The sequence below is a fragment of the Vidua macroura genome, chromosome 22 (assembly GCF_024509145.1).
Source record: "Vidua macroura isolate BioBank_ID:100142 chromosome 22, ASM2450914v1, whole genome shotgun sequence".
Taxonomy (NCBI): Eukaryota; Metazoa; Chordata; class Aves; order Passeriformes; family Viduidae; genus Vidua; species Vidua macroura.
This window is the reverse complement of record NC_071592.1, coordinates 5,644,521-5,666,358: the sequence shown is the minus strand read 5'-3', so window position 1 is coordinate 5,666,358 and position 21,838 is coordinate 5,644,521. Positions and strand designations below refer to the sequence as shown.

Here is a 21,838-nt window from a genome sequence, read left to right as displayed (position 1 = left end):
CGGGACATCCCCCGCCTTCATCCCCATCCCGGTTCTTAGGGACGGAGGGAACACAGGGACACCCCCTTCACCCCGCCCCAGCACCGCCCTGGCCCGTCCCCTACCCGGGGGGCGGTGCCGCAGGCTGAGCCGAGCCGAGGTGAGCTGAGCCGGACTGAGTCGGGCTGTGCTGAGCCGCGCTGAACTGAGCCGAGTGGAGCCAGGCTGAGCCGGACTGGGCTGAACCGGGCCGGACTGGGCTGAACCGGGCCGGATTGGGCTGAACTGACCGAGCCCAGCCGAGCAGAGCCGAACTGAGCTGAGCCGGACCGGGCTGAGCCGGACTAGGCTGAGCCGGATCGGGCTGAGCCGGATCGGGCTGAACTAAGCAGGACCGGGCTGAACTGAGCTGGATTGGGCTAAACTGAGCCGAGTCCAGCCGAGCAGAGCCGAACTGAGCTGAGTCGGACCGGGCTGAGCCGGATCGGGCTGAACTGAGCCGGATTGGGCTGAACTGAGCCGAGCCCAGCCGAGCAGAGCCGAACTGAGCTGAGTCGGACCGGGCTCAGCCGGATCGGGCTGAGCTAATCCAGTCTTTGCCGTGCCGAGTAGCGTCGTGCAGAGCCGACCCGAGCCAAGCCGATCTCAGCCGAGCCGAGCAGAGCCGGGGCAGGATGCTGCGGTACCTGCTGAAGACGCTGCTGCAGATGAACCTGTTCGCCGACTCGCTGGGAGCCGAAGGCTCTAACTCCTCCTCGCTCCTGCTCGGCATCAACCGTTCCATCGCCGCGCTCCACCTGCCCGATCTCGCCCCCGGTAACGGTACGTGCTCCCGGTCTTTCTGTCCCCCTGTCCCGGACTTCCTGCTCCAGCTGGGATGCTGGAAGTAGCCCACAGACCCCAGCCCCAGCCGGGACCCCACCAGCACCGACACTGGAGTCCCAACCTGTCCCCTTGTCCCCAAACCGGGACCTGTCCCATGTCTCAGCTCTGGAACTGACCCAGTGTCCCCACATCGGCCCCGTGTCCCCACATCGGCCCCGTGTCCCCATTCTGGGACCAGCTCCCTGTTCCCAGACCAACTCCTGGGAGTGATGTGATGTCCTTAGATCGTGTCCACAACCCCAAACCGAGACCAGCCTGCTCTGCCCAAGTCAGGACTGTCCTGGTGTTCCCAAACTAGTCCTGTGTTCCCAAATCCTGAACTGCAAGCAGCTCCCTGTTCCCAAACGGTCTCGTGCTCCTACATCAACTGCCAGACCCTGAGCTGGGACAGACATGACATCCCCAAATTGTCCCCATGTCCCCAGACCAGTCCCCAAACCCCAAACCAGGGGCAACCCAGTATCCTCAAACAGTCTTCATGTCCCCACATCCATCCCCAGTTTCCAAACCAGGACCAGCCCCGTGTCCCAAAACCATCCCTGTGTGCCCACACCAACTCCCAGACAAAACTAGGAGAGACTCCATGTCTCCAAACCAGTCCTGTGTCCCCAAGCAAATCCCCACACTACTAACTGGAACTGGCTCCGTGTTCCCAAACTATCTTTACATTTCTAAACCATCCCAGTGTCCTCCAACCATCTCTGCGTGCCCTTATCCTCCCCATGTCCCCAAACCAGCGCCATGACCCCTAGCTGGGACAGAGTGGGGCTGAAGGAGGGGTGAGGGAGAGGGTGTCTGCCTGAATTTTGACTCCATTTTGAACTTCTCTCCTCTTTTTTAGTCTGTCCCCCTCCAGCTGGCCCTGGGTGGCTGGTGAGGGGGCAGGGGGTGTTCCCAAACCTCATGGGAACCCCTGCCACTGCATAGCCAGCCGGGCACAGGAAGGGGCCTGCCCTGACCCCCTGCTTGTCCCAATTAGTCACCGGGCCCAGCTGCGGCCCCCTCAGTCCCTGCTGTGCCCCCCGGGGGCACCCAGTGCCCTGCAGCAGTGCTTCCGTCCCCATGGCAGCCACATCCCGTCCCCATGGCAACCCCGTGGGCACCCCAGATTGCAGCCCCTTATGCCCGCATCCTGCCCCAGGGTGTGGGGCAGCAGGGGAAGGGCGTGTGCGAGTGGGGGACACGTGGGGGGTGTGTGCACGTGCATGCACGTGTGTGCATGTGTGTGCAGTGTGCATGCGTGTGCATGTCTGTACAGTGTGCATGTCTGTACAGTGTGCACGTGTGTGCTGTGTGCATGTGTGTGCATGCATGTGCATGTCTGTAAGTGTGCATGTGTGTGCATGTGTGTGCATGTGTGTGCTGTGTGCATATTCACAGAATTCACAGAATTCTGGGTTGGAAGAGACCTTAAAGATCATCGAGTCCAACCCATGCCCTGACGCCTCATCTAAACCATGGCAATGTGTGCATGTGTGTGCAGTGTGCATGTGTATGCATGTCTGTACATTGTGCAGGTGTTTACATGTCTACACAGTGTGCAGGTGTGTGCGTGCGTGTGCAGTGTGCATGCGTGTGCATGTCTGTACAGTGTGCATGTGTGTGCATGCAGCAATGTGGGTAAGCGTAGGCTCATGGCCCCATCTGAGCGGTGTGGATGTGCATGGATGTGCATGGATGTGCATGGATGTGCATGGATGTGCATGCCCCTGTGTGTGCCCCTGTGCATGTGCACCTGCGTGTGCAGCCTGTCTGTGCATGTGCAGCTTGTCTGTGCATGCGCACCCCTGTGTGAGTGTGCATGTGTGCATGCACCTCTGCATGCCTGAACACACGTGTGTGTGTGTGTGTAAGGACACCCCCCACCTGAATACATGCATGTGTGCATGCATGTACACCCTGCATGAATGCACACGCATGTGCATGCATCTGTGCATGTCAGGGCATGCACGCCCCTGCCTGAATGCACACATGTGCATGTGTGTGTGCAAGCACACGTGTGCAGCTGCATGTGTGTGTGTGTGCATACCCCTGCGTGACTGCCTACATGTGTACATGCACCTACATGTGCAGTGCACGTGTGCACACGCGCAGCTGCACTTGTAATGCACGTGTGCACACATACATGTTTGTGTTATGCACATGTGCACACATGCACGTTTGTGTAATGCACATGTGCACACATGCACGTTTGTGTAATGCACAGGTGCACCTATGTGTGCACAGATACCTGTGAGTGCCTGTGTGTGTGTGTGTGTGTGTGCACACCCACATGGCTGCCCACATGTGCATGCATGCACCTGTGTGTAAACGCATGCAGTGCACGGCTGCACGTGTCTGTGCACGGCTGCACGTGTGCCTGTGCATGTGTGGGTGCATGCAGACCCACACCTGTGTGCACACGTGTGCCCAGGCATGCAGTGGTGAGTGCCTGTGCCACTGGGCCAGCAGTGACACTTGGGGACCGAACTACCAAGACACCCCAGGTGGGGTTGGGGACACACGTGGTTCAGCCCAGCTGGCCCCAGCATTAATGAGCGTTAATTATGCTGGCATTAATGACCATCTATTAATTCCTGTGTCCTAGCAGGGTTGGGTTTTTTTTTTTTTTTTTCCTGTAACAGCCCCACAAACCCGATATGGGGCTTTTTAAAACTTAAAATTAAGCATTTTCTGCAGCCCAGAATGACAGCTCTGCTACAGAAAGTCAGAACTTGCAGCTGATGGGAAAATCCCTGTTTGGGGAGAATTTAGCCCCAACCCCGTTTCTTCAGGGTGGAAACTGGGTGGAAAAGGCCATTACTGTGAGGCTGCTTTGTCCCACTGGCTGTGCCTGACACCCTTCCCATCTGATCTTAAGCTGTGCCAAGGGAAATTTAGGTTGGATGTTAGGAAGAAGTTTTTTATGGAAAGAGTGATAAAGTTCTGGAATGGCTGCCCGGTGAGGTGGTGGAGTCACCATCCCTGGGTGTGTTTAAAACAAGCCTGGATGTGGCACTGGGTGCCAGGGTTTAGTTGAGGTGTTGGGGCTGGGTTGGACTTGATGATCCTGAAGGTCTCTTCCAATCTGGTGATTCTGTGATCCTGTGATCCTGCTCCCTTCCCACAGCACCCACCCTGGGATATGCTGGGCTGGGACCTGGCCACACGTCATCTCTCACCTCGTGCTTCCAAGCAAAGCAGGGTCTGGAGCCAGGAAAGCACCACACAAGCCAAGGGTGCTCAGCCCCCCAAACCCATCCCCACCCTTCTTGATTCTCCTGCAGGATCCCACACCCAGCTGGAGGACACGGCTCCCCGCATCGTGGAGCACCCCACGGATGTCCTGGTCTCCAAGGGGGAGCCGGCCACGCTGAGCTGCAAGGCCGAGGGGCGCCCGGCCCCGGTGGTGGAGTGGTACAAGGACGGCGAGCGGGTGGAGACGGACCGGGAGGATCCCCGCTCCCACCGCACCCTCCTCCCGGGAGGGTCCCTCTTCTTCCTCCGGATCCTGCACGGGAGGCGGGGAAAGCCCGACGAGGGGGTTTATGTCTGCGTGGCCAGGAATTACCTGGGGGAGGCCACCAGCCGGAATGCGTCCTTGCAGGTGGCCGGTGAGTCCTGAGCGGGTTGGGAGGATTTGAGTGGGGGAAATTTGGAGTTTTGGCGTCACCCCTAAGCACATCCTGCTCCTCTAGCTGTGGGACGAGAGGCTTTCACATTCCCAGGCCTCTGTTGCCAAATGAAGAGGGGAAAAGAAATGAAAATAAGAGGAAAATAATTAGAAATAAATAAAGTGAATAGAAATGAAAATAAATTCAAAGAAGCGAGAAATATTGGAAATAAATGAAACTTAGTGAAAAGAAATGAAAAAAGAAAATAAGTGAAAATTAATGTAAATAACATAATGTAAAACATGGAAAAAAGAGAAATTAAAGGAAGTGAAAATAACTGAAAGTAAGTGAAAATAAATGAAAAAAAGTGCAAATTAGTGAAGAGAAATAATGAAAAAACTGAAAATAATTGGAAATAAATGAAAATAAATTAAAATTACTGCAAAAGGGGTGAAAATAAATGAAAACATGGTAAAAGAACTTAAAAGAGGTTAATATAATTGGAAATACATGAAAATAAATGAGAACAAATGAAGATATTTGAAAACATTTGAAAATCAAGTAAAATCAATGAAGCTAAATTACAATCTGTTAAAGCCAATTCAGACTCCTGGAGCTGCCCCCAGCCCGGGGGCGCAGGGCTGGGGAGCTGAGGCCGCTGTGTCCCCGCAGTGCTGCGGGACGATTTCCGACAGCCCCCAGGGGACGTGGTGGTGGCGGCGGGAGAACCGGCCGTGCTGGAGTGTGTCCCGCCCCGCGGCCACCCCGAGCCCAGCGTCTCTTGGAAGAAAAACGGAGTCCGGGTCAGCGACAAGGACGAGCGCCTGACGGTGAGAGGGGCCAGAAGTAGGCTGAAGGTGATGCAAGGGAGATGGGGAATGTTATAGGGATAGAGGATGTGACAGGGATGTGGGGTGTGACATGGATGCGGGATGCACTGAGGGTCTGGAATGTGGTGGCGATGTGGGATGCAGCAGAGAGTTGTGTGATGTGGTGGATATGGGATGAGATGGGGATGTAGGATGGGATAGGGATATGGGATGCATCAGAGATTTGGGATGGAATGGAAACGGGATGTGATGACAGTGTGGGTGCAATTGTGAGATGCAATGAGGATACAGGATGTGATGGGCATGCGGAATGCAGTCAGGATGGGAGATGCAATGAGGATTTGGGATGTGGTGGGGATATGATATGCAATGAGGATACAGAATTTGATGAGAATGGGAGATGTGATGTGTTTATGCAATGTGGATGTGGGATGTCACAGAGATATGGGATGCAATGGGGGTAGGATGCAGAGGGGATGTGGGATGCGATGAGGATGTGGGGTGGGATGTGATAGGGACGTGGGATGGGCTGTTCTTCCTGCAGATCCGTGGTGGGAAGCTGATGGTGGCCAGTACTCACAAGAGCGATGCTGGCGTCTATGTCTGCGTGGCCACCAACGTGGTGGGGGAGAGGGACAGCGAGCCGGCCGAGCTGGTCGTCTTCGGTGTGTGGGGATATAATTTTTGGGGTGTCAGGGAGGTGGGTGCTATCCTGGTGGGACTGACGGCCACCCCGCAGAGCGCCCGGCATTTGGCAAGAGGCCCCACAACCAGGTGGTGCTGGTGGAGGGGACGGCGGAGTTTGCCTGCGAGGTGGTGGGGGATCCGCAGCCAGCGGCGCGCTGGCGCAAGGAGGAGGGTGAAATGCCACTGGGAAGGTGAGTAGGGGGTGAGGGGGGTGGCTCAGGGACACCAAGGCCAGCCAGGATTCTGTGGTGCAGCTGGGCAGCATCAGTGTGTGCCAGCCTGGTGTGCTTGGAGCACCTGGCATCGTCATGGCATCAAGTAATTGCATCCCATAACCCTGGCACACCCTCCATCCTCAGCACATCCTGTGTTCCCTACTGCATTCCACATTCCCAGTGTGTCACATCTCCATCACATTCCACATCCCCCTTTGCATCTCAAATCCTCATCGCATCCCACATCTTTGCATCCCACACTCTTATCGCATCCCAAATCCCAATCACATCCCATATCCTCACCACAACCCACATCCCCGTTGCATCTCACATCCCCATCTCCACATCTCTACCACATTTCACATCCCTGTTGCATCTCCCATTTTCCTGCATCCCAGATTTCCACTGTACCCATCACATCCCACATTCCCATCACATCCTGCATCCTCACTGCCTCCCCGCCCCATGGCACCTTACGCCCTCCTGGTGCCCCAGCGTGCTGCTGGTGCCACAGCCTGATGGGGTTCCCCCAGGTGGGAGGTGCTGCCAGACAACACCCTGCGGATCAGCCAGCTGCAGGTGGAGGATGAGGGCACCTACACCTGCGTGGCTGACAACAGCGTGGGCAGGTCGGAGGCATCGGGCACCCTCACTGTGCACGGTAAGGGGGGCCCTGGGGAGCACCCTTGGGTGCTGGTGGAGTGCTCAGACAAGCCCTTGTCTCTCCCCACACTGCTGCAGTGCCCCCCCAGCTTGTCACCGGGCCCCACGACCAAGCTGTCACCCCTGGCCAGAGCGTGACTTTCCAGTGCCAGAGCAAGGGCAACCCACCACCCGCTGTCTTCTGGCAGAAGGAGGGGAGCCAGGTCTGTCTCCTTCCCTCCTCCTTGACCTCACACCCAATCATAGCCCCATCCTGATCCCAATCCCATCACCATTTCCATTCCATCATAATCCCTATCTCAATTCCCCCTTCATCCTCATCTCATCTCCATCCTAATCTCAATTTCACACTAGTAACAATCCTCATCCCTTCCTGTCCTCATCACCATCCCATCACAGTCCCTATTACATCTCTGTCGTCATTCCCATCCCATCCCATCCCATCCCATCCCATCCCATCCCATCCCATCCCATCCCATCCCATCCCATCCCAATTTCCCCAATCTCATTCCCATTCCCACCCCTAACCCTGACCTCATCTTGTCTGATCCCCTGCTTCTCATCCCTCATCCCCCCACTAATCCCACTCCCCCTTAGACCCTGGTGTTCCCGGGCCAGCCCCCAATCCCTCCTGGCCGTGTTTGGGTGAGCCCCAGTGGTGCTTTGACCATCATCAACGTCCAGCCCAGCGATGCCGGCCAGTACCTCTGCCAGGCCATCAGCGTGGCCGGCAGTGTCCTGGCCAGGGCAGGCCTGGAGGTGACGGGGGGTAAGTCCAGTGCCATTGGAGAACTGGCACATCCAGCATATGAGTGACACCCACCCCACCACCCAGCAATTCCCAATTTTCTCCCTGTAGCATCCACTGAACTCCAGCCACCGGTGCTCAGCCTGCTTCCCGCTAACCGGACAGTGCTGCCAGTAGGGGCCACAGTGCGGCTGCCTTGTGGAGCGGGGGCCCATGAGCCCCCAGGCAGTGTGGGGTGGCTGAAGGATGGCAGTGCCCTGGTAGGTGTCCAGCCCCGTGCCAGCCTGCTGGAGAACGGCACCCTGCAGATCACCGGCCTCCGGGTGAGCCGGCCCCGGCAGGGGCACCCATGGGGGTACTGCAGGGAGGGAGGGGACAGTGGCTACCAGGGGTGGAGCAAAGGGAGATAGATGCTCATGGTGGTGGGTGCAAGCAGTGCTGGGGCTCAGGATGGTGGGTACAAAGCATGGTGGGTGCTCAGGGTGGTGGGTACAAAGTGTGGTGGGTGCTCAGGGTGGTGGGTGCTGAGGTGATGGGTGCTCAGGGTGATGGGGCAGGAGCTCTTCCCTCTGCAGGTGAGAGACTCCGGGCTCTACAAGTGCGTGGCCACCAGTCCAGCGGGCGAGACACGCTGGGGCATCTCCTTGGAGGTACAAGGTGGGTCATGGAGATCTCACCACAGCGGGGACACTGTGGCACTGGGAACAAAGCCACCCCGGACCTCCATGCATCTCCCTGCAGGTGATGAATCCGACCTCTCCTTGCCTTCCCCTGCACCCGATCTCCTCCCTGGGCCACCCTCCACCCCTGTGGTTACCAACGTTACCAAAAGCAGTGTCACCTTGAGCTGGAAAGGGAACGAGGACAGTGGTGCCACCGATGTCACCTCTTACATAGTGGAGGCTTTCAGGTATCACACAAGCCTCTTCTCTGGCTGCAGGGATGATGTGGTGGCCTGACACCACCCTGTCACGAGTCGCCCCTGTTCCCCGGCAGCCAGGCGGTGGGTGGCCCGTGGCAGACAGTGGCAGCCGATGTGGAGAGTGAGACCCACACAGTGACTGGCCTTGTCCCTGACACTGTCTACCTGTTCCTGGTGCGGGCGGTCAATGCCCACGGGCTCAGTGACCCCAGTGGCATCTCGGAGCCTGTGCGCACCCAAGGTGAGACCCAGCAGTGACATCAGTGGAGGTGTCCACAAACCCCCCACCCTTGGGTCCATCTCCACTTGGTGACGCCAATGGAGGTGCCCATGCACCCAAAATCTTTGGGTCCATACTTGCCCAGTGATGCCAGTGGAGTTTCCCATGAACCTGCCATGGGTATGTGCTGTCACCATGGCTCCTTCACTTGGTGACACCAGTGGAGATACGCATGGACCCTCCACCCTCTCATGTTTCCAGCAGACACCAACCCCACACAGCAAGGGCTGGATCCTGAGCAGGTGCAGCAGGAGCTGGCACAAGTGGCTGTGCACCTGCAGGAACCTGTGGTGCTGCCACTGGGCACTGTTCACCTCTCCTGGACCGTGAGTGCTGAGCCTCCCTACGGGTACAGGGCTCCCAGTGTTGATCATGACCCCATCCCACCCTTCCCTCGGGTCCTCAGGTGGAGCACCAGGCACCCTTCCTTCAGGGCTACCGGGTGCTGTACCGGCAGCGTGGCGGGCGCTGGGAGGAGGCACGGATGGTGTGGGCGCCAGGGGAGCGGGGGGCCCTGCTCACAGAGCTGCGCCGGGGCCAGGACTACGAGGTCAAGGTCCGACCCTATTTTCATCACCTCCATGGTCCCGACAGCGCTGTGCGAACTCTGCGCACCCCTGAAGCGGGTGAGTGCGGGGATGGAGGGCATGGTGTGGGTCCCTGGAGACAACCTGGAGGTGATACCCCATGTGTCCTTCACTGGCAGCCCCCAGTGCCCCACCACAAGCTGTCAGTGTGGCTGGGAATGGTACCAGTGTCCGCATCTCATGGCAGCCACCACCTCTGGCAGAGCAGAACGGGGTCATCCGTGATTACCGGGTAAGCCTGGACAGCAGCTGGGATGTGGCAGCTCCACTCTGTCCACTCATGGCACCATGTCATGGCATCCTTATGGGTGTTCCCCATCTTTTCCTCCTGGTTCCCACCAGATTTGGTGCTTGGGCAATGAGAGCCGCTTCCACATCAACCAGAGCGTGGAGGGGACGGTGCTGGCGACAGTGTTGCGGGGACTGGTCCCCGGGGTCCCTTACCGTGCTGAAGTTGCCGCTGCCACCAGTGCTGGTGTGGGTGCCCGCAGTGCCCCTGTCCCCATCCACATCGGTGAGTCCCTCATTGTCACAACTGGCACCCATGGGTGGGGCATGACGGGGTCACCCACTGCCGTGCTGGGGATGGCTCCTTGGCACCTCGCCGGTGTGTCTCTCTTTCCCATGTCACTTGCAGTCCCCCTGGTGGAGCAAGGTGTGGGGCCAGCAGGTGGGAGCAGCTTGACTGAGCATTTAGCAGAGGTAGCCAGGCAGCCAGCCTTCATTGCCGGCGTCGGTGGCGCTTGCTGGGTCATCCTCGCTGCCTTTGCTGCTTGGCTCTACAGCCGCCGCCGGAGGAAGAAGGAGCTCAGCCACTTCACTGGTACAGGGGGGTGCTACTCCTGGGACCCCTCGCCCTTCACCCCTCACCCATCAGCCACCCACCGTCTCTCTCTTTACAGCATCCTTTGCCTACACACCCACCGGTAAGCCCGTAAGTGCTGCGGGGTCCCAGTACGGCCTCTCGCTGCCCTCACCCCCATCTCTTTCCACAGTCAGCTTCCCAGCTCCAGTGCGCAGCAACCCCAGGTAACCCCCCCGGCACCCCCTGCCCTCCCCAGGAGCCCCAGGGCTGACCACCAGCATTCCTTCATCCCATCCCCTTGCAGGGCAGCTGCCGGCGGTGGTTACCCGTGGCTGGTGGATGCGTGGCGTGGTGGGAGCACAGCCAGTTCTGCCGGTTGTTTGGGGAGCACTGAGAGATACTACAATGGTGAGGGGTCAGCATGGGGCTGGGTGGCTCTTGAGGGGGTCACGATCAGCCCTGATGATGCTGGTCACCCTCTGCAGATGCCGGCATCACCCGTTACATCGCCCAGACGGAACAGTTTGGAGCGGGGGCTGGCGAGGGGCCGGTTTACAGCACCATCGCGGTTGACAGTGAGGAGATCTGCACATTCCCCCGTCCCTTCTCACAGTATGGGACCTCCTACCCTGGGGGTGGTTCCCAGCCAATGGATGCTGCAGCTTCCCAGGTGCCCCGTGGCCGGGCTGAGCACGGTAGGGTGGTCGGAGGGCTGGGGGCACACATGGGTGCTTGTGGTGTGGTGCCCTCCCCACAGCCCCCCCAGCATCCCTCCTTGGCACAGGGGCCAGAGCAAAGCTGGGGCAAGCAGTGAAACCACCGGCGGTGAGCTGGACAGAGCTGCTGCCCCCGCCGCCCTCAGCCAGTGAGCTCAGCCAGTGTGCCCAGGAGGAGGAGAAGGAGGAGGAAGAGGAGGATGAAGAGGAAGAGGCAGCCGGAGGGTGAGTGTGGGGGCTTGGGGGCTGGGCATGCTGCCCCCAGCAGCTACCCTGTGGTCTCCACCCTGCAGGCTGGGGATGGAGGTGTGGTACCCTGGTGAGGACATCCCCTGTGCCACTGCTGCATCCTCACCCACCACCTCCTCCGGCTGCCGTTCCACCGCCACGCTGACACCATCACCTCGCACCACGGAGGACATCCCTCGCCTCCGTGACTTCGATAGCTCCCTCCTGCCCCGGTAGGAGATGGGCCTTGCTTGGTATGGCCGTGCCATTGGGGTCTGGATGTCCCATTGGGGTCCAGATGTCCCATCGAGCTCCAGATGTCCCACCATGGCCTGGGTGTTCCATTGTGATCCAGCCATGTTGTCACTACCCAGCCCTGCCATGCCATCATGGTCCAACTGTGTCATTAGGGTCCAGGTGTCTCATTGGGGTCCAGATGTTCTGTTGGGGTCAAGATGCCTCACCATGGTCCAGAAGTTCCATCACAACCCAGCCATTTGTCACCATTTGGCTCTGCCATGCTGTCATAGTCCAGCCATGCTGCTGAGGTCCAGATATGCTGCAGAGGTGTCCCATTGAGGTCTGGATGTCGTGCCCAGTCATGTTTACACAATCCAGTTCCACTGTTCCACCATAGTCTGGCCTTACCACTGGACTCTGGATCAGGCTCTGGATGTCCCATTGCAATCCAACCACGCGATCATGATCTGGTCCTGCTGTGCCCCTGACCATGCCATTGGGGTTTGGATGCCCCAGTGGAATCTGGATGTCCTACCATGGTCCAGGCGTCTCTTTGTGATCCATTCATGGTGTCACCATCCACCCCTGCTCTCCAGCTGTGCTCTGGCCATGCTGTCATGACACATCCATGGCATTGTGGGTGACTGGGGTGTTGCAACACAGCTGCACCATCACGAGACAGGTGGGCCATCATCATCCAGCTGTGCTGCCGTAACCCAGCTCTGCCATGATCCGCCTGTGCCATCACAATGCTGGCATGTCACTGCACTCCAGCTGTGCAGCTGCAAGCAAGCTACATGGTTGCAATCCAGCTGTGCTGTGACCCAGCTGGGCAGATGCAGCCAAGCTGCATGGCTGCAATTCAGTTGTGCTATGATCTAGGTGTGTCATGATTTAGCTGTGCAGCTGCAATCTGCCAGTGTGCTTGCAACCCAGATGTGTGGTGATCCAGCTGTGCCACTGCAAACCAGCTGTGTGGCTGTAATCCAGCTGGGCAGCTTCTATCCAGCTGTGCTCCAGATGTGCCATTGCAGGCCAGCCATGCTATCACAACCTTGCCAGGTGTGGTGCTCCACCCTAGCTGAGCCACTGCACTAATACAGCTCCCCTTTGCCACCCCAGCTGTGATCCAGCTGTGCCACTTCTACCTAGCTGTGGTGCTTCAGCCCACCTACACCACTGCTATCCAGCTGTGACAATACCACATGGCTTCTTCCAGATCTGGCACAGATCTAGAGGGCTTGTGCCAGCACTGTGGTGGCCACTGAGCCCCCATGCTACTCCCCCCACCCTGGCTTCACTCCACCCCCCTCTTTGCCAGGAGACCCCCCCACGGTGTCAGCACCCCCCCACAGGCACCCAGTCCCTCGGTGACTCCGGATGCCAGTGAGGGCCACCCACCCCGAGCCCTCTGCCCTCCTGGCACAGGTGAGCCCCGAGGGGCCCGTTTGGGTGGGTGGGGGCTTCGCTGGCTATAGAGGGGGCTGACGCTGCCATTTTCACCTCCCCAGGGAAAACCCGCGGGGTGGTCTCCAAAAGTCGCCTGAAGCCCAAATGCAGCCGCTACCGCCGGGAAAAGCAGATGGGAGGTGAGTGGGAGGAATAAACCAGGGAGTTCAGGAGGCTCAGGGGAGCTCAGCCCTCTCCTCCCTCTCTGCCGCAGACCTGCCCCCGCCGCCGCTGCCGCCGCCAGGCGAGACCCCCGGCCCCTGTCCGGAGCTGGAGCCAAGCGGGGCTGAGCGCAGGGTCACCCACCGCCCGCCCCGCGGCGGTAAGCCAGAGCCACCGGCAGCGCGACAAAAGGGCTGGGGGTGTCACTGCCGAGCCCCAACCTTGTCCCCTCCCCTGCAGATGAGGTCACCCCCTACAGCAAACCCTCCTGCCTGCCCCGCGGGCAGGTGTCTGGCAGCTGCTCCACCACCGGCAGCGTCTCGTCCCGCGGCTCCAGCAGCTCCCGCGGCCACGGCTCGGGGCGCAGCCGGACGCCGGCGGACCGCGGCGAGGGGACCGGCCACTGCCGCCGGCCAGGGGCCCCGTTCCCCTGCCCGCCGCAGGAGAAGCGATAAAAGGGAGGGCGAGTCGGTGACAGAGTTGGGGACATGGGGATGGGAACACAGGGGACACTGAGGGATGTTCTTTAATTTCTGAGTGGCTCCAAGAAAATAGGGTTGCACAGAGGTCACGGCCAGTCGGCGTCAAGAGTGAGGGGGACAGGGATTCTTGGGTGGGGCAAGGAATTCACAAGGAATTAGGACACTGGGAGGAACAAGGATGCTCAGGAGGGACAAAGAAGATGCTCAAGGGAGGATATGAACCCTGGGGACAGAAACAGTTGGGACAGATGAGCAGAAGAGGGATGAGGGTGCTGGGGAGGGATGAGGAAGATGCTTGAATAGGGCAGGGATCCTGCAGACAAGGACAGCTTGGAGGAACAAGGATGCTGGGAAAGGACAAGGACATCTGAGAGGGATGAGGTGATTGAAAGGGAAGGGGACAGTTAGTGGGGGACAAGATTACATGATGGGGGACAAGGATACAACAGATGGATGAGGGTGCTGGTGAGGGACAAGGAAGGCTGGGGAACAAGGATGCCTGGAGGGAAGAGGACATGGAGGAAGGACAAGGATTTCTAGGGGATTGAGGATTGCTGGGGGGAGGAGGACACTTGAAAAAAACAAGATTGCTTGGGAGGGACAAGAACAGTAGTAAGGGACAAGGAGGATGGTTGCAGGGGGATGAGGACAGTGGGGAAGGAAAAGGACACTTGGCATGGGGAACAAAACAACTGATGAAGGATGAGGACACTCAGGAGGGCTGAGAAGCCTGGGAATGAGGATGGTTAGGAGGGACAAGGACATTTAGAGGGAGCACAAGGCCACTCAGGTGGCTTGGGAAGGATCAGAACGTTTGGGAGAGACAAGGATAGAAAAGGTTGGACAAGGATGCTGAGGAAGGACATGAACTATCAGAAATCATAAGGACAGCCGGAAGGAATGGGAATAGTCAGCGGGAATGGGGATGGTCAAGGGGGTCAACAACCCTGGGGAAGGAAAAGAACACAGGGTGGGCAACAGTGCTTGGGTTGGAGAAGGATAGTAAGGAGGGATGAGTATGCTAGGGAAGGAGTAGGACACTGAGGAAGGACAAGGACATTTAGAGGGATGCAGACTCTTGTGGAGGATGAGGATGCTGGGGAGGAATGAGGAATTTGGGAAGGGGTGGGGATGCTGAGCAGGGATGGGGAACTGTGGAAGGAGGACACTTGGGAAGAACAAGAACACTGAATAAGGAGGGACACCCACCAACCTAGGCGCCATCCACCCTTTGTGGGTGGCTTTTCCTAGTGAAGAGCCCCTGTTTGGGGAACTGCCTAATAAAGCTGGATTTTAGCTGAGCCAAGGGGTCTGGCCTTGTTGTGTCCTGCGCCCTGGGGACTGCCTCGCTCCTGTCCCTCCTGTCCGCAGCTCACCACCTTCCCTGGCCCACGGGCTGCCAATCCCTGACCCTTGGCCACCTGGAAAGCAAAGGAAACATTTTCCAACACCCTGCAACACCTCACCACCCCCAGTGCCCACCACCCTGACAATGGGGCACTACGCACCATTCTGTGAGCTACTGTTCATGGCTGCCTCTGTCCTGGTTCTCTGTGGGACCTCCAGCGCTGTCCACCAGTCCCAGCTGGTAGTGTGGGCTCCAGGTGGGAAGACCTGCTCCAAGGGCGATGGTGGTGGTGAGGGACCTGCAGGGAAGAAGGCAAGAGAAGGTGGCATCACCATGGTGTCATGATGGAGCCATCTTCCTTGAGGAGGTGACAATACTCAGGGTCAGAGAGGGGGTCCAGGGACCCTCCACTCACCCTCGTAGGCCCCATCGGTGTCCTCAAGGCTGTAGCAGAGGCCATCGACAGCCACGGCCAGTGCCCGGGCAAAGCTGGCGTCCAGGAGGAAGGAGCCGTCACAGGAGCTCACCAAGCTGCAGCGGGTGCTGGCAAAGTTGTCCTCCGAGACAGACCCCCAGCCATTCAGCAGCGACCCTCCTGGTGAGCCCCTCGTTGCTGTATGCTCTTCCTCCTCCTCCTCTTCCTCCTCCTCCTCTTCTTCCTCCTCCTCACCTAGCTCAGAGGCTGGTGGCCCACAGATGTAGCCGTAGGTGTGCAGTGGTGAGAAGGACCGTGGTGTGGTTGGTGCTGGGGGTCTGTGAGGAACACAGTGGGAGTACTGCTGGCACCAGGGGATGCTGCAGTCATGGGAGTGTCCCAGGGGGATGAGGAATACCTGCAGCAGTTAGTGTCCTGGTCCATCTCCAGGACCTCAGCCACCTGCTGTTGTGTGAGGACCCCATCACTGAATGCTGGCGAGAGGCGCCCGGTGGCCAGGGACATGTCCTTGGTGTACCTGGTAGCCAGGAATATGTCCCTTGAGTGCCTGGCCTCCAGTGACATGTCCCAGGTGTGGCTGGTGGCTGGGGACATGTCCTTGGCATACCTGGTGTCCAAGAACATGTCCTTCTGGTGACCAGTGACGGGAGACACCTCTTTGGGGTGCCTGGTGGCTGGAGATGTGTCCCTGGGGTGCCTGCTGGCTGGAGATGTGTCCTTGGGATGCCTTATTGCTGGTGACATGTTTTCAGGGTACCTGCTACACAGGGACATGTCCCTTGTGTGCATGGTCACCAGTGATGGCTCCCTGGGGTTCCTGGTGGCCTGAGATATGTCCTTAGAGTACCTGGTGTCCAAGAACTTGTCCCTGAGGTGCTTGGGGACTGGTGACATCTCCTCAGGGTGCCTGGTGAGTGGAGATGTGTCCCTGGGGTGCCCAGTGGCTGGCAATATGTCATTGGGATGCCTCAAGGCTGGTGACATGTTTTCAGGAGACCTGCTGCACAGGGACATGTCCCTTGTGTGCATGGTCACCAGTGACGGCTCCCTGGGGTACTTGTTGGCTGGGGACATGTCCTTGGCATACCTGGAGGCCAGGAACTTGTCCCTGCAGTGCCTAGTGGGTGGGGACATCTCCTTGGGCAGACTTGTGCCTTGGGATGTGTCCTTTGGGTGCCTGGTGGGTGGGGACATGTCCTTGGGGTGCCTGATGGACAGTGAGATGTCCCTCTGGCACTTGGCTACTGGTAATGGGTCTCTGGGGCACCTGGTGACCAGGGAGGTGTCCTCAGGGTGCCTGGTGGCCAAGACTGTGTCCCTCTGGTTCTTGGTTGCTGGTGATGGATCCTTGTGGTGCCTGGTGGCTGGCGACATGTTCCTGGGGGTCCTGGTGACTGAGGACACATCCTTGGGGTGCCTGCTGTCCAGGAACATGTCCTTGGGGTGCTCAGTGACCAAGGACATGTCCCTAGGGTTCCTGGTGGCTGGTGACACACCCCTGGGGTTCTCAGTGACTGGGGACATGTCCCTGGGGATGCCAGTGACTGGGGACATGTCCTTGGGATGCCTGGTGACCAGAGATGTGTCCCTGGGGCACACAGAGGCCGGGGACCTGCAGGTGCAAGGGACATGTTGGGTTTTGCAGCAAAGGGTTGGGTTGCAGGGCCCCCACCTGGATGGGGACACCCAGACTCACCGTGTCACTGGTGGGTGCCAGGCATGGGGTGGTCTTGGGGGTGTCACCAGTGATGTGGTTACACCAGAGGCCGGTGAGGTGCTGCCCCGATGTGGTTTTGGAGAGCTGAAGACCGGTAGCCGTGGGTCCCTGCTGTCCATCCTGGCAGCGATGGTGTCACTCTCGTGTCCCCTTTGCTGAGGCTGCCTGGCTGCCTGCCCAAAGTCTGTCCCCCACTCGCCTCCACTTCCAGTGACAGGGATGTGGCTGGGGCCAGCTATGAGCACCGGGGTGCTGTGCACTTGGTGCAGCTCTGCGAGGGGAATGAGGGACACAGAGCCATGGGCCATTACCCTGGTGTCCCCCATGTCCCCCCATGCGTCCCCCACACCCACCTCTCTTGCGAACACGCTCCCAGGGTGCTGGGTTTGGGGTGCTGGGCGAGGAATGCACCCCGGGGTGCCCCCCACCACAGCACCCCATCTCCCCGAGGGGCGGTGGGTGTCCCCCACAGAGGCTGCTGTGGATGGGGGGCGTGGGGGGACCAAGGCTCGGCGGCTCCAAGGAGAGGGCTGGAAGAGTAAGAGAAGTCAGGGCACCCATGGGGTCATGTGTCCCCTGTCCCCTCTGTCCTTGGGTCTGTGTGTCCTCAAGTCGTTGCTGCCTGCAGACAGACAATGGGGGACACTGATGTGAGGGTCCCATGGCAGTGGGGGTCCCCGGCATAGGGTGGGGGTCTTGGGTACACTTTGTTGGTCCCATGGCATTCTGTTGGGGTCCTAGGCCTGGGCTGGGGGTCCTGTTGCAGCAGGTCAGGGTTCCATGGAACTGGGTGGGGATCCAATGGCATCACATGGGATGGATGGGGTCCCATAGTACTGGTGGGGGTCCCATGGCAGAGAGTGGGGGCTCTGTGGCACTAGGTGGGGGTCCCAACCCTAGTGTTCAGTGGAGGGGTGGGGGTCCCATGGCAATGGGTGGGGACACCAGTCTCCACAGGGCTCACAGGAGGGGTGGGGGTCCCTGCCATCACTGCCCAGGAGCCGGCTGCTGAGGCTGCTGCTGCTGCTGAGGTTTCGGGGGGCACAGCTGGGTTTCCAGGGACCACCAAGCCATGGCGAGTCACCAGCCACCAGCCTGCAGGGCAAGAGGTGCTGTCAGTGCATCAATCCCCATCACACCAGGGATATGCCATGTCCCCCATCCCATGGCCTCTCACCTGTGGCGAGCTGCAGCATCCTGGCTGGCCCGGCGCTGGCAGAGGAGGAGGAGGAGGGCGAGTAAGGCCAACCAGAGCATGGAACCAGCGGCTGCGATGACAGCAGGCTGCCGCAGTGCCTGGACCACCCTGCTGCTCCCTGCTGTCAGCCCTACAAGGGTCCCATCAGTGTCACTTCAAGTCACCACCTCGACCCCCACCCACACCTCACCTTGCTCTCCATCTCCTACCCAGGACTCCACACGTGGCATTGCTGGGAACCCCCAGCCCTGCGCTGTTGAAAGCTGCCACCTGAACACAGAATTCGGCCCCAGGGTGTAGGAGGAGGTTTTCCAGGCGGTGGGTGGCTCCGTCCACTGTCCTGTTGGTGGGATGCTGCCAGCCCTCACCCATTGACCAGACCTGGCAGGCACCAGAGGATGTGTCCCCTTAGATGATTAGCCATGATGGCCCCCCTGTGGATGGACAGCCTGTGGATGGACCCCCTTGGACGGATTCCTTTAGATGAACATCCCTTGATAGACTCCCATGGATGGATCCCCCATGGATAGATTCACTTGGATGGGTCCCCTTAGATGAGTGTCCTTGATGGACTCCCCTTGGCAGGACCTCTTTGGATGGGCTCCCTTGCATGCCCCTAGGATGGACCTCCTTGGGTGAGTACTTCTTGGATGCACCCCCTTGGCTGAATCCCCAAGGCTGGACTCCTTTGGACAAACTCCCTTGGATGCCACTAGGCAGATGCCCCGGGATGGATCTCTGCCTTGGTTGGTCCTTTTGGATGAACCCCCTCCTGGACAGACTCCTTGGATGGTGCCCCCCTTGGACAGACCCCCACCTTTGACAGGCTCCCTTTGTGGATGGATCCCCTTGGATTGACCCTCCTTGGCCAGAAGACCCCAGCCCTGCCCCCTCGTCCCATTGCCCCAAACCTGGTAGCCCCGGATGACGCCATTGTGTGCTTCAGGAGGAGGCGGCTCCCAGCTCACGACCACGGTGCTGTTCCCTGCCTCAGCCTGGCTGACGGTGACACGCTGGGGCGCTGCACTAGGCACTGCCAGGACAGGGATACTGAGACCCCTGGGACCCCAAACTGACCTCCCCATCCACCACCCAGACATCCCCGGGGACGCACGGCGCACCTTCCTCGGGTATCCAGAGGTGCCTGCTGTTGCTGTCTGAGCCCTGGGTTCCTCCAGTGTAGGGTCGGACCTTGAACTCGTACTTGTAGCCCCTGCGGAGCGCAGGGATGGTGGCGCTGAGCTCCGTGCCTGCATCGTGCTGGACCCAGGAGGTGGTGACCGGGAGCAGGCTGCGGTACAGCACCACGTAGCCCACAGGCACCGGCACCGGCATCAGCATCTGAAGGAGATGGGAAGGATCCCAAGTTAAGGTGGGACGTGGGGATGTGTCCCGTTCCCCCCGTCCCCTGGGGGCAGCTGAACATCGTGCCAACCTGCCAGCGGAGCTGGACAGCGGCAGTGGGCAGTGCAGTGCCGTTGTCCAGGTGCAGCCGCACGGCCAGCAGGTCCCGTGGGGCAGTCTCCTGCTGGCCCGTTGCCAGCCGGTCTGTGAGGCAGAAGAAAGCAAATGGCAGCACCAGGCAGGACCAAGGTCCCCAGGCACCTGCCCAGACACCCCCCTCAGATCCCTGCACATGGAGATCCTGATGTCTGCCTGGATGGACTCACTCAAATGGACCCTTTTGGGCAGACACCCTTTGATGGGCCTGTCTTGAATGGACCCCTCTTGGAGGGGCCCCCTTTGATGTGTTGGCCCCGGGCGCAGGGGATGGGATCCCATGATGTACCCCTCCATGATGTCCCTCTTAGATGGACCCTTTGGATGGATATTTCTTGTTCTATCCCCCTTTAATGTACTTCCACCTTCCATAGATCCCCTTAAATGGATCCTTTTGGAGGAACCAGGTTGGCTGGATCCCCTTTAGGTGGGTGATCTTGAATGAATCCCCTTGGATGCACTCAATGCATTTCCTTAGATGGATCCACTTACATGGGCCTTCTTGGATGGATCCTGTTGGATGGATGTGTTTAGATGGACCTACCTTTGGAAGTTCCCCCTCTGATGGATCTCCTCACATGACTCAGCTGGGTGGACTTTATTTGATGGATGATTGATGATGGATGGCCTTGGATGGACCCCCATGGACAGACTGCCCTTGGATGGCACCCTTGGATGAACCCCATTAGATGGACCGTGTTAGATGGATCCCCTTGCATGAACCCCGAGATGGCCCTGGGTGCCTGTGATGGTGGAGGCCACGGAGGTCCCACCACTGACCCTCCACGTGCAGGAAGGTGGTGGCGGCGGCGGTGCCCAGCTGGCTCTGTGCTGTACACACGTACGCGCCGGCATCGGCAGACGTCACGGCATAGAGGTGCAGAGTGTGCTCCCGGTCCACCTCGTGCCTGCGGGTCACCAGCTCTCCGTCAGCCTCATCGCCACACCAGGGATGGGACATCTCCCCCCTGCCACCACCTACCTGCCCCAGGGCAGGTCTCCATGCTCCTTGTGCCACTGCACCTGTGGTGCTGGGTCACCTCGGGCGCTGCAACCCAGCTCCACGGTGCTGCCAGCCACCGCCACGGCATCACTTGGGTGCCGCACGATGCTTGGCTTCTCTGCAGGGGGACAGCAAGGACATAGTGCCACGGCTGGGTGTGATGTGCCCACCACCCGTGGGAGACCCTTGGCTTACCCAGCACAGAGACGCGGGCACCCCGGCTCTCCCTCTTGCCTGCCGCATTGGCCGCCACACAGATGTAGAGACCGGAGTCGCTCCGTTGTGCTGATGCCACCTGCAACTTCCCCTTGGTGACCGCGTACCTGCCACCTACCAAGTCCAAGGTCACCCCGTCCTTCTTCCAGGTAATGTAGGGTTCGGGGTACCCCAAGGGGGGGACACAATCCAGCTCCAATGCTTGTCCCGTTGTGGTCACCAAATCACCCGGCTGCAGGCGGAAATTGTCCCGCAGCACTGCGGTGGGGAGGGCACATTGTGGGTGGGGGGAACAGGATTTTCTGGTGTCTCCCCACCTGCATCACCCACCACCAGGTGTCCTTACCAGCTGGAGTTTGGGGTGCTGTGGCCACGCTCGGAAGGCGGCAGCCTGTCGGGTGACAAGGAGGCGGGGGAATGCCAGTAGGTGCCCCAAGTGGGCATGGTCTCATATCCGGGGTGGGGCAGGGACAGAGTTAAGTGGATTTTGGCCCCCATGGGCTGCACTCACCTCCGCGGTGCAGGGCGGCGAGGCAGAGCCCCAGGCCCAATGCTGTCTCCCAGCCGCCCGCCATGCCGGCCCTGGCCAGCCTTCCCGTTTCCTCCCGAAATCCTGGTTCCTCCCCGCCAGCACCGGGGCTGGATCCGGCTCCGGATGGGGGGGTACAATAGCCGGATGCGGGGGCGGGAAATGCCGAAGCGGGGGGGAAGGTGACGGTGAACACAAACATCTCAGCCATCCTGTGGCAGTGGGAGTGCCTGGCCATGTTGGCACTGGCAGCACCCAGAGACAGTAGAGTGGGGGACACCAGCGGTTAATGAATTTAATTAGTCAGAATAAATTCCCCTTTTCCTTCGCCATGTTCAGAGGAAGACAAATTAAGAAGGACTCTCAGCTGAGGACGCCATCAGTACATACCAGAGGGAACAGTCCAAGGTCTCCCATGCA

At 59.4% G+C, this 21,838-nt stretch overlaps 2 protein-coding genes across 2 annotated transcripts; one reads left to right on the top strand and one right to left on the bottom strand.

The window, feature by feature from the left end:
- Positions 1–150: 150 nt before the first annotated feature.
- On the top strand, positions 151–13,449 carry ROBO3 (roundabout guidance receptor 3). Its single transcript, XM_053997066.1, has 26 exons — positions 151–801; positions 4,131–4,457; positions 5,130–5,287; positions 5,832–5,952; positions 6,027–6,165; positions 6,723–6,850; positions 6,931–7,055; positions 7,450–7,621; positions 7,712–7,923; positions 8,176–8,257; positions 8,342–8,510; positions 8,597–8,763; positions 9,004–9,128; positions 9,209–9,428; positions 9,509–9,621; positions 9,732–9,903; positions 10,027–10,212; positions 10,292–10,418; positions 10,499–10,602; positions 10,680–10,889; positions 10,979–11,135; positions 11,204–11,371; positions 12,700–12,806; positions 12,890–12,967; positions 13,042–13,149; positions 13,230–13,449. The coding sequence occupies exons 1-26, from the start codon at positions 654–656 to the stop codon at positions 13,442–13,444; spliced, it is 4,038 nt and encodes a 1,345-aa protein (XP_053853041.1). The 5' UTR covers positions 151–653; the 3' UTR covers positions 13,445–13,449.
- A 50-nt stretch (positions 13,450–13,499) lies between these two features.
- Positions 13,500–21,629, bottom strand: ROBO4 (roundabout guidance receptor 4). Its single transcript, XM_053997065.1, is given in 21 exon segments — positions 13,500–14,779; positions 14,781–14,892; positions 14,980–15,117; positions 15,235–15,572; positions 15,653–15,772; positions 15,863–16,255; positions 16,343–16,432; positions 16,523–16,867; positions 16,952–17,243; positions 17,326–17,502; positions 17,937–18,067; positions 18,150–18,300; positions 18,380–18,551; positions 19,082–19,203; positions 19,292–19,511; positions 19,606–19,718; positions 20,451–20,578; positions 20,653–20,791; positions 20,869–21,147; positions 21,236–21,280; positions 21,401–21,629. Coding segments are annotated over 21 exon segments (3,765 nt in total). The 3' UTR covers positions 13,500–14,748.
- Positions 21,630–21,838: the final 209 nt, after the last annotated feature.